Source organism: Nerophis lumbriciformis, linkage group LG13, assembly GCF_033978685.3.
Source record: "Nerophis lumbriciformis linkage group LG13, RoL_Nlum_v2.1, whole genome shotgun sequence".
Taxonomy (NCBI): Eukaryota; Metazoa; Chordata; class Actinopteri; order Syngnathiformes; family Syngnathidae; genus Nerophis; species Nerophis lumbriciformis.
The window spans coordinates 39,303,361-39,314,448 of NC_084560.2; the positions used below are offsets into that span (position 1 = coordinate 39,303,361).

The following is an 11,088-nucleotide window of genomic DNA, read 5'->3' on the forward strand; positions in this document are numbered from 1 at the left end:
GTGGGTGTGATGGACCCGTTGCATTTTGTGGCTTATAATGCCTCACAATCAAACACTTTTATGTTAAAATACCGAACAGATCCCAATAAACATCTGTTCAGTATTTTAACATAAAATACCATCTATTCAGTATTTTAACATAAAAGTGTTTGATTGTGAGGCATCAAAAGCCATAAAATGCAACGGGTCCATCACACCCACAAACGCAGGCTGAGTAACAACAATATAAACATTACACAAAGGTTAAAGGTGTCATATTCAGATTTTTTTTGAAATTGAAAACACTTCCTTGTGGCCTACATCAGTGTTTTTCAACCTTTTTTGAGGCAAGGCACATTTTTTTCATTAAAAAATCCAAAGGCACACCACCAGCAGAAAGCATTAAAATTTAAACTCCACCAGGTCGTCGTGCCTTATTCTGAGTTTGTTGGTGTTTTCCTCTCGCAGTTTCATGTCTTCCTTTGAGCGCTATTCCACGCACCTGCTTTGTGTTAGCAAGCAAGGCTATTTAGATTGTTGCTATCCTTCTTTGTGTGGACATTGTTGATTGTCATGTCATGTACGGATGTACTTTGTGGACGCCGTAAGTTTTTGCTGTCGTCCAGCATTCTGTTTCTGTTTACTTTGTAGCCAGTTCAGTTGTGGTCTACATCAGTGTTTTTCAACCTTTTTTGAGGCAAGGCACATTTTTTTCATTAAAAAATCCAAAGGCACACCACCAGCAGAAAGCATTAAAAATGAAACTCCACCAGGTCGTCGTGCCTTATTTTGAGTTTGTTGGTGTTTTCCTGTAGCAGTTTCATGTCTTCCTTTGAGCGCTATTCCACGCACCTGCTTTGTGTTAGCAAGCAAGGCTATTTACATTGTTGCTATCCTTCTTTGTGTGGACATTGTTGATTGTCATGTCATGTATGGATGTACTTTGTGGACGCCGTAAGTTTTTGCTGTCGTCCAGCATTCTGTTTCTGTTTACTTTGTAGCCAGTTCAGTTGTGGTCTACATCAGTGTTTTTCAACCTTTTTTGAGGCAAGGCACATTTTTTTCATTACAAAATCCAGAGGCACACCACCAGCAGAAAGCATTAAAAATGAAACTCTACCAGGTCGTCGTGCCTTATTTTGAGTTTGTTGGTGTTTTCCTGTAGTAGTTTCATGTCTTCCTTTGAGCGCTATTCCACGCACCTGCTTTGTGTTAGCAAGCAAGGCTATTTACATTGTTGCTATCCTTCTTTGTGTGGACATTATTGATTGTCATGTCATGTACGGATGTACTTTGTGGACGCCGTAAGTTTTTGCTGTCGTCCAGCATTCTGTTTCTGTTTACTTTGTAGCCAGTTCAGTTGTGGTCTACATCAGTGTTTTTCAACATTTTTTGAGGCAAGGCACATTTTTTTAATTAAAAAATCCAGAGGCACACCACCAGCAGAAAGCATTAAAAATGAAACTCCACCAGGTCGTCGTGCCTTATTTTGAGTTTGTTGGTGTTTTCCTGTCGCAGTTTCATGTCTTCCTTTGAGCGCTATTCCACGCACCTGCTTTGTGTTAGCAAGCAAGGCTATTTACATTGTTGCTATCCTTCTTTGTGTGGACATTGTTGATTGTCATGTCATGTACGGATGTACTTTGTGGACGCCGTAAGTTTTTGCTGTCGTCCAGCATTCTGTTTCTGTTTACTTTGTAGCCAGTTCAGTTGTACTTTCGTTTTGCATAGCCATTAACTTTTCCTTTCCCTTTTGTTAATTTTTGGTTTAAGCATTACATACCTTTTTACCCAACACTAAATTGGCCCTAGTGTGTGAATGTGAGTGTGAATGTTGTCTGTCTATCTGTGTTGGCCCTGCGATGAGGTGGCGACTTGTCCAGGGTGTACCCCGCCTTCCGCCCGATTGTAGCTGAGATAGGCTCCAGCGCCCCCCGCGACCCCAAAGGGAATAAGCGGTAGAAAATGGATGGATGGATGGATACCTTTTTACCTGCACACTGCCTCCCGCTGTGGTCTGCATATTGGTATCACAACCAACCATCCTCGTCTCACCCGACACATTCCGACTTTTACAAAGCAATTAACACCTGCTGCCACCTACTGACATGGGGTATTACGTGGTTACCCTGCCGAGTTTTACACAGCACAGACACTAAGCAACGGCACATTATATGCAGATTATAATTATTGATTTGCAAAAAAATATTTTTTGGACCAATTAGGTGAAGTTGCATAATTTCCCACGGCACACCAGACAATATCTCATGGCATAGTGGTTAAAAACACTGGTCTACATAACATGTAATGGTGGTTCTTTGGTGAAAGTGTTGCATAGATTACGTTTTACAGATCATCTTCTAGCCGCTTTCTGACAGTCGCTTCAGGATGCGCTATTTTGTGGGCGGTCTAATTTACGAGGCTCACTTTCGACAGCGTCTTCTCCCCGTCATCTTTGTTGTAGCGGTGTAGCGTGCAAGGACGGGGGTTGAAGAAGTGTCAAAAGATGGAGCTAACTGAACGCTTCATAACAAGAAGATAGAGAAAAAGAAGGAGCTTATCGACTAAGGCAGGGGTCGGCAACCTTTACCAGTCAAAGAGCCATTTTGACCAGTTTCATAAATTATAGAAAACAATAGGAGCCACAAAATTTTTTTGAAATTTAAAATGATACAACACTGCATACAAAGTTTTTTTTTTGCTTTGTGCTATGTATAAACCAAGGGTCTCAGACACGCTGCCTACACCTTAATATGGTATTTGAATGCTGGTGTGGCACACTGGTTTTATATGAACGGCGCTTGACAGCGTCATGCGTGCCGTAATGGTACAGCATATAGCACCCACTACAACCAGCGTGCCTGGTCGGCCACACGTTGTGTGGGGCTTCCGCTTGCTCACGTAGGTGACAGCAATGCATACTTGGTCAACAACCACACAGGTTACACTGACGGTGGCGGTAAAAAAAAACAACTTTAACACTCTTACTAATAATGCGCCACACTGTGAACCCACACCAAACAAGAATGACAAACACATTTTGGGAGAACATCTGCACCTTAACACAACATAAACACAACAGGACAAATACCCAGAATCCCATGCAGCTCTAACTCTTCCGGGATACATTATACACCACCCGCTACCAAACCCCGCCCACCTCAACCGACGCACAGAGGGGGGTTGATGTGTGAGGGAGCAGGGTTGGGGTGGGGGCGGGGTTTGGTGGTAGCAGGGGTGTATAATGTAGCCCGGAAGAGTCAGGGCTGCATGGGATTCTGGGTATTTGTCCTGTTGTGTTTATGTTGTGTTAAGGTGTAGATGTTCTCCCGAAATGTGTTTGTCATTCTTGTTTGGTGTGGGTTCACAGTGTGGCGCATTATTAGTAAGAGTGTTAAAGTTTTTTTATATGGTCACCGTCAGTGTAACCTGTGTGGCTGTTAAACAACTATGCCTTGCTGTCACGCACGTGTGCAAGCAGAAGATGCATACTGTATAACAAGTAGGTGGGCTGGCACGCTGTTAATACAGATTGTAGAGGGCGCCAAATGCTGTACCATCATGAAACGCCCTTATTATAACTGTAAGGGTGAAAATCGGTGAATATTAATCCCGGGAGTTTTCTGCGAGAGGCACTGATATCCGGAAGTCTCCCGGGAAAATCGGGGGGTTCGGCAAGTAAGCTGCTGAGCCGCATTAGAGTGATCAAAGAGCCGCATGCGGCTCAGGAGCCGCAGGTTGCCGACCCCTGGACTAAGGCATCGTCACGGACTACAGTGGTGGAAGTGTGCAAATTTTCAGGACTTATGCAGATCCCAAATACACAATAGCAGGTACCAGAAGATAATGCGGAAGTGCATTGTGGGTCATGGAATGCTAACTGCTGCTACAACCGTAGCTATTAAAATGGATTATTTCAACATTGGCGGTAACTTATAAAAACTGAGAAGGGCTGAACTAAAATGGCACCGAAAAGGAAATCATATACTGCAGATTACAAGCAGGACGTAGTGAAATATGCACCAGAAAACGGCGATCGAGCAGCAGAAAGAAAGGAAACGGCGCATACCAGAGGCGACACCGGTGAGGAAGATTTCTTCCGATTCAGCGATCGGGAGTGACAGATTGTTTGGTAAACGTATAGCATGTTCTATATGTTATAGTTATTTGAATGACTCTTACCATAATATGTTACGTTAACATACCAGTTGGTTATTTATGCCTCATATAACGTACACTTATTCAGCCTGTTGTTCACTATTCTTTATTTATTTTAAATTGCCTTTCAAATGTCTATTCTTGGTGTTGGCTTTTATCAAATAAATATCCCCCAAAAATGCGACTTATACTTCAGTGCGACTTATATATGTTTTTTTCCTTCTTTATTGTGCATTTTCGGCCGATGCGACGTATACTCCGGAGCGACTTATACTCCGAAAAATACGGCACTTACTCTTATTCAAGTAATTATTTTGATGACTACTTTTTACTTTTACTTGAGTCATATTATTGTAAAGCAGGGGTGCTCACACTTTTTCTGCAGGCGAGCTACTTTTCAATTGATCAAGTCGTGGGGATCTACCTCATTCATATATATAATTTACATTTACTTATTTATGAAATATATGTTTTTGTTAACAAGTTAAAGGTGTTTAATGATAATGCAAGCATGTTTAACACATATAGTTAATATTGTTAATACATTAAAGGTGTTTAATGATAATACAAGCATGTTTAATACATATAGTTAATATTGTTAACAAGTTAAAGGTGTTTAATGATAATACAAGCATGTTTAACACATATAGTTAATATTGTTAATAAGTTAAAGGTATTTAAAGATAATACAAGCATGTTTAACACATATAGTTAATATTGTTAATAAGTTAAAGGTGTTTAAAGATAATACAAGCATGTTTAACACATATAGATTTCTTTCTTTCATGAAGACAAGAATATAAGTTGGTGTATTACCTGATTCTGATGACTTGCATTGATTATGCAAAGTCCTCCTTTCTGTCCAATACCACATGAAAGTGGTTGGTTTTTGGCATCTTATTTGTCCAGCTTCCGTACTCCTTTGTATACACTTTACAAGAAATACATTGTCGGCAAACTCCGTAGCTTGCTAGCTTGTGCACGCCAGCTTTCTGAGACTCCTATTTTGTTAGCGCAACTGTGCAGTCGGTCTTTGGAGTTTTGACGACAGGTATGGCGCCAGAGTCTGTTGAAATAAAGTGTTTCTCGCCTTCCAGTCGGTAATTTTAATGAGCTGGCAGCAGCCAGCGTCATCTCAGAAGACCCTCGGGTGCCGTGAATGTCAATCAAGTGACGAAAGTGACGTCATAGTGAAGATTTATGATCACTCATTTTTAGGACTATTTTTTTAATGCCTGGCTGGTGATCGACTGACACACCCTCCGAGATCGACCGGTAGCTCGCGATCGACGTAATGAGCACCCCTGTTCTAAAGTAACGGTACTCTTATTTGAGTACAAATTTTGAGTACTCTACTCGCCTCTGGTTGCAAGTAAATATGCCTAAATTGCTAGTTTAGCAAAACTATAAACCAAATACAGTCGTCTTCTGTGGCTAATAACATATTAGCAAGAGGCTAATTAATACTATCGTCACTCATAGAAATCTGCATACCTTTTCCTTGTGGCCACTTCAGCTTCTTTGGTATTTTATTTAGATCCACGTTGAAGTGGAAGACTCAATATTATTTACTTTTTCATTACCTTTTGCCAACACTGCAACATCAATCAAACGGAGTCTCGTGAGTCACGTCAATGATTGCAGACTTTTGTTTCCCCTTTTTAACATAACCTAAATGATTACATGTAGGTATGTATGGGTCTATTTTAATTGTAGGAATATAATACAATTTATTTGGAGGCAGTTTGTGTTGTGGCCTCACTGGTCTGAGATCAGTGTATCCCTCGCCCCCTCCGCCTTGAGAGGCGCCTTTTGGACATGAGGAATATTACGCCTCCGTTTTAGAAAGACAGGCCGGCAAATGGACGCCTTCTCCATATGAAAAGTGCCCCTAATTGAAAAGTCTAGAAAATTGGTGAGTTTTGTTCAGATTTTGTTCACAACACATTGCCCATAGCCAAAACCGGCCCTGAGTACATTCATGGCACTCACAAGCATGACCACAGCACAGCACAGTAAGTAACCACATCAAGTTTTAATTGCGATGAAAATATGCTTGAACAGAATTTTATCACAGCGGAGGAGAAGACACTTTGTCTTCTCTCGTTCCAGAGCGGCCCCTAGACACGTACGGCTCCCCTCTCCTCCTCCCCTGCCCGGTGTCTTTTCCATCCCTCCGTCTGCTTCTTTCTCAGCTTCCTCTCCTTTGTTAATAAATGTGTGTGCATTTGACTTTTTAATTTTTAATTACCGTAGCAATATGGTTGTTGAAGTTACGGATTTTGGTGATGTTGTGTGTGTGTGAGAGTGTGTGACTTTTTTAATTACACATAGAGTTGATCCATCACCCCCTTTTAATGTTTGTTTGATGTAATGTTTGTGTCGAACTCGGTCACACTGAAGGCCACATCGCAGTTATGGCTGCCCTAAGAAGGCCGCTTGTAACCGTATATAACTTATGAATATAAATGTATAAGAATTCACCTCATGATATTATACAATTAATTGCTGTGCATTTGATTATTATTTTTGTATTACATACACTGTAAAAAAAAAAATTGATTTTTTTCAGTAAAAAAACCACACAAAAATGGCAGTTGAGTCACCACAACTACACTGTAAAATGTACGATGGTTTTTACAGCATATTATTGTTAATGGAAAAACAGTACTATTGTTTTTTTACTGTAAAATCCTGGTAACTGAGCTGCCAGGTTGTTTTTTTTACTGTAAAATCTATTTCCATTTCTGCAGTGTACAATTTGATGAATAACTTGCTTTGAAATAACTCAGGCAGATATTTATTTTGTTTTAATTTGAAAAAGTTTGAAATTAATGATGGTATTATATTTGTTGCATTATTAGATAATAACGTTAAAATATACTCAATAGCATGCAATATATGTATTTCTGTCTGTCACAATGAAAAGATTACATTTAGTAAATGATAAAATGCTTTATTGACTCGTATTATTTCAGGGCTTTCGTGGGCCGTGTTAAATGATGTGGCTGTCACGGCCAGGGCGCATTCCAATGCGCCCTCATCTTTGCGTCCTGACGAGCGCATCGCGGGCCACGCTCACAGGTGCTCTCTCGTGGCTGCGGGCGCGCCTCCTAGTGCCTGCAGACAATCTGCAATCTGCACACCTGCCCGTGATGAACGAGCTGCCTTTATAAGCCTGCTCAACCTGCCATCCCGCGCCGGAATATAGTCTCCTGGACCGTAAGCCGATACCCAGCTTTATGCTCTCTCTCTCTCTCTACGTTTCTCCCTCCGTGTTTAATTGTTTTTCCTTGTCGTCCTCCCCAGCAATATGCCTTCGTCCCCGCGTGATCGAGCTGTGCGCCTCGACTTCTCTTTTGGACTTTGGACTGCCACCCTCGATCCTTGACCCCTCGCATGGATTCGGACTCTGACGCCTCTCTCTCGCCCTGGACCATCTGCCTCGTTCCTTCGCTCTCACCAACATTTACGGTAAAACGCTCCAGTTAAATACTACACATAGTCTTACACCATACACACTCTTGGATTTTGTCACACTCCATTTCCTTAGTTATTATATTTAGTATTGTTTGATTATTATATATAATAAATCTCAGAACTACATACCCGCCCCTGGTGTCTGTTGCCGTCATCTCCCTCTGCAAACCATAACAATGGCGGACCAAATCTGGCCCCCGGGCCTTGAATTTGACACCTGTGATGTACAGTATGTACAGCACTTTATATTGTGCTCAAAGTGGACACATCTTTACTAAAATATGGGCTTTTGTCGAGGCTGGAAACCAATTATTCATATCTACATTGTTTCTTATGGGGAACTCTGCTTCACTGTACAAACTTTTCCATTTACGAACCATGTCCAAGAACCAATTATGTTCGTACATGGAGGTTCCACTGTACTGTACAGCACCACAGATTTGGACCAATTATCTATCCATCCATCCATCCATTTTCTACCGCTTGTCCCTTTCGGGGTCGCGGGGGGTTCTGGAGCCTATCTCAGTTGCATCCAGGCGGAAGGCGCGGTACACTCTGGACAAGTCGCCAGCTCATCGCAGGGCCTGGACCAATCATGTGCGGCTTTAAAAAATGACGGGCACATTCACTCCAAAGGGCCACACGGTTTACGGCTAATGCCAAATTCCAATGACGACGACGAGAAGTGACGCACCTTCTTTCTTGTAGAAGACCAGCTCGGTCTTGAACTCGCGCCTCTCGTCCAGCGCTCCTTGGATCTGCGCCGTGAAGCGGTCGCTGGTTTCGGGGCCGTACAGGAAGTGGCAGGCGCAGCTCTTCTGCATGAGCTCGGCGCGAGCGTAGCCCGTGAGCTCGCAGAAGCCATCCGAGCAGTAGACGATGGGGTAGAGCGACTGCACCTGAGCGTTACCCAGCACAAAGTTGCTGTCTGAAAAGACAAGACGTGAGACATTAGCATTATTATCAGACATTATCAGTTTTTAATCAAATTTAATTGCAATGAGCAGCTGTTTTTTTCCCTTCCACAAACAACATTTTGGACTATTTCTACAAAATAAATAATGGACATCAAAATCACATGAAGTTTCATCTTTCTAAGTTTTTATCAGGATTTTAAAAAAGTCCAGGAATTGCTATGATATGTTGTGATATGTTATAACTAGCTACATTGTCCTCAATGTATAGGTTATTTTGATTTACAATTGCATTTTATTTTATTGTCATGTTTCTCAACTAGAATTCAGTAAAATAATAAAAGGAACCACTGTTTGTTTTCTCATCACAAACAACATTTTGGACTATTTCTGCATTCAAATCGTCAAAACCTTGTGCAAGACAATAACAAAATAAAAATATGCTTTTTTTCTTCAACGGAAATGTCATTTTTGTAGTATTTTTTCTTTAAAAAAAAAATCAGGTCTTGCTGTGATTTGTTGGGGTATGTATTTACTTGCATATTACCTCAATTATTGTTTTTGCCCTACAATGTGTGGCCCTTTTCCCATCACAAGAGAGAAATAATGTTATGGGAGACAAAAAGTGAAAAGCGCAACAAAAATGATGATGAACTTTCTTCCCTCGCTTATATTTATCTTTTTTTTTAACGCTCAAAAACAAGATATATCTGGCAGTGAGTGCTTTGAAATGGAGGGTATGTATGCCCCTGGCTAAATTGTGGCCTAAGCAATGTATTTGGAACCCCCCACCACCTTTACAAAGTTTGTTCATACTTTTTTTTTTTTTTATCTATATTAATAAATTATACTTCTTCAAAATCTAACTTTGATGTAAATTTGCAGGAAAATAAATTGTTCAATATTTTTTTGTACAGAAATTCAACATAACTAAAGATGAATTTGAAAACCTTCCTGAAATAGTAATAGAGTGGGGGATAGTACTGTTCTCTTGTAAGACCAACACTAACTGCTGTGCGCCACAAGGAACAGTGAGGGGGAGGGGCAATTATAGACATGAAATATATATACAGTATATATATATGTATATATATGTATATATATATATATATATATATATATACATATATATATATATAGGGCAGCACAGTGGAAGAGGGGTTAGTGCTATATATATATATATATATATATATATATATATATATATATATATATATATAGTTGGTTGATTGGCAACACTAAATTGGCCCTAGTGTGTGAATGTTGTCTGTCTGTGTTGGTCCTTTGATGAGGTGTACACCGCCTTCCGCCCGAATGCAACTGGGATAGGCTCCAGCCACCCCCGCGACCTCGAGAGGGACAAGCGGTAGAAAATGGATGAATATATATATATAAATATATATATATATATATATTAATAAATAGATAAAAACATGAAATAGTAAGAATAGTAGTAGTACTGATAGCATTAAACAAAATCCCCTAAAAGTAGCATATAAATATTTAAAAATATAAATTTTAAAGTAGCATATAAATATTTAAAAATATAAATTTTAAAGTAGAATATATATTTATAAATGTATATATATATATATATATATATATATATATATATATGTAATTATTTTTTATATTTGTATATTATTTTTAGGTGATTTCATTTATTGCTATTACCACTACTATTATTTTTACTATTTCATGTTTTTATTTATTTATTAATATATTACTTTTATTTTACTATATTTATATATGAACGTATATACGTACGTATACATATATTTGTATATATACACACACACACATATATATTTACATATACTGTATATATACACACACACACACACACACACACACACACACACATACATTCACACAATACACCTATAAAAATGCAGCATTACATCAATAAAATAAAAAAATAAATAAATAAAAATAAATTAATTAAAAAAAAAAAAAATATATATATATATATATATATATACATATATAATTATTTTATTTTAATTTATTGCTGTATTTGTAAACTATTTTAAGGTGATGTTAATTTCTAATTACTCTACAGTTAAGGTGGCACTTTCCTCAATCCTCAATGCCATGTCAAGTTTTGTTATTGTCAGTGTCAGTAGTACTGCGTGCGTGTGCTTTTTCTTTTCTTGTCAAATTAGTGTATAGTGCTTGCCTGAATATGAAAAGTGCAATATGAATATACTCCCACAGCCACATGTTTGCACGGAATTCAGGTTATGCCGTGATGTCATAACCAGCTGTCTTTGGGACTTCCTGCCATTCCAGCACAAGATGGCTGAGACATCTGAGGTGAAAGGTCATCAACAAGAGTCAAACTCCTTGAATCCACACAGGTAGGCAAACTAACACACACAACCATTAAAGGGGCTTTTTATTTCTTTGTTGCCACGGAAACCGTGTTGATACTCAATCCTCCTATCAACACCTTTGTTCAGCGGAGAGGTATAGATTGCGTGAATGTTCTTCCTTGCCGCTCCGACTCCCAACCAGCACTTTGTGACTGTTAGTCTTAACGAAGGTCTGTGTGCTC

At 39.4% G+C, this 11,088-nt stretch overlaps 1 protein-coding gene across 1 annotated transcript in view; it reads right to left on the bottom strand.

The window, feature by feature from the left end:
- The window catches only part of kcnh3 (potassium voltage-gated channel, subfamily H (eag-related), member 3), a 96,982-nt gene extending 88,441 nt beyond the window's left edge, over window positions 1-8,541 (bottom strand). The window contains exon 1 of the mRNA XM_061970828.2: window positions 8,312-8,541. Within this exon, the coding sequence (XP_061826812.2) occupies window positions 8,312-8,441 (130 nt within the window). The 5' untranslated portion in view covers window positions 8,442-8,541. The remainder of the gene's footprint in view (window positions 1-8,311) is intronic.
- Window positions 8,542-11,088: the final 2,547 nt, after the last annotated feature.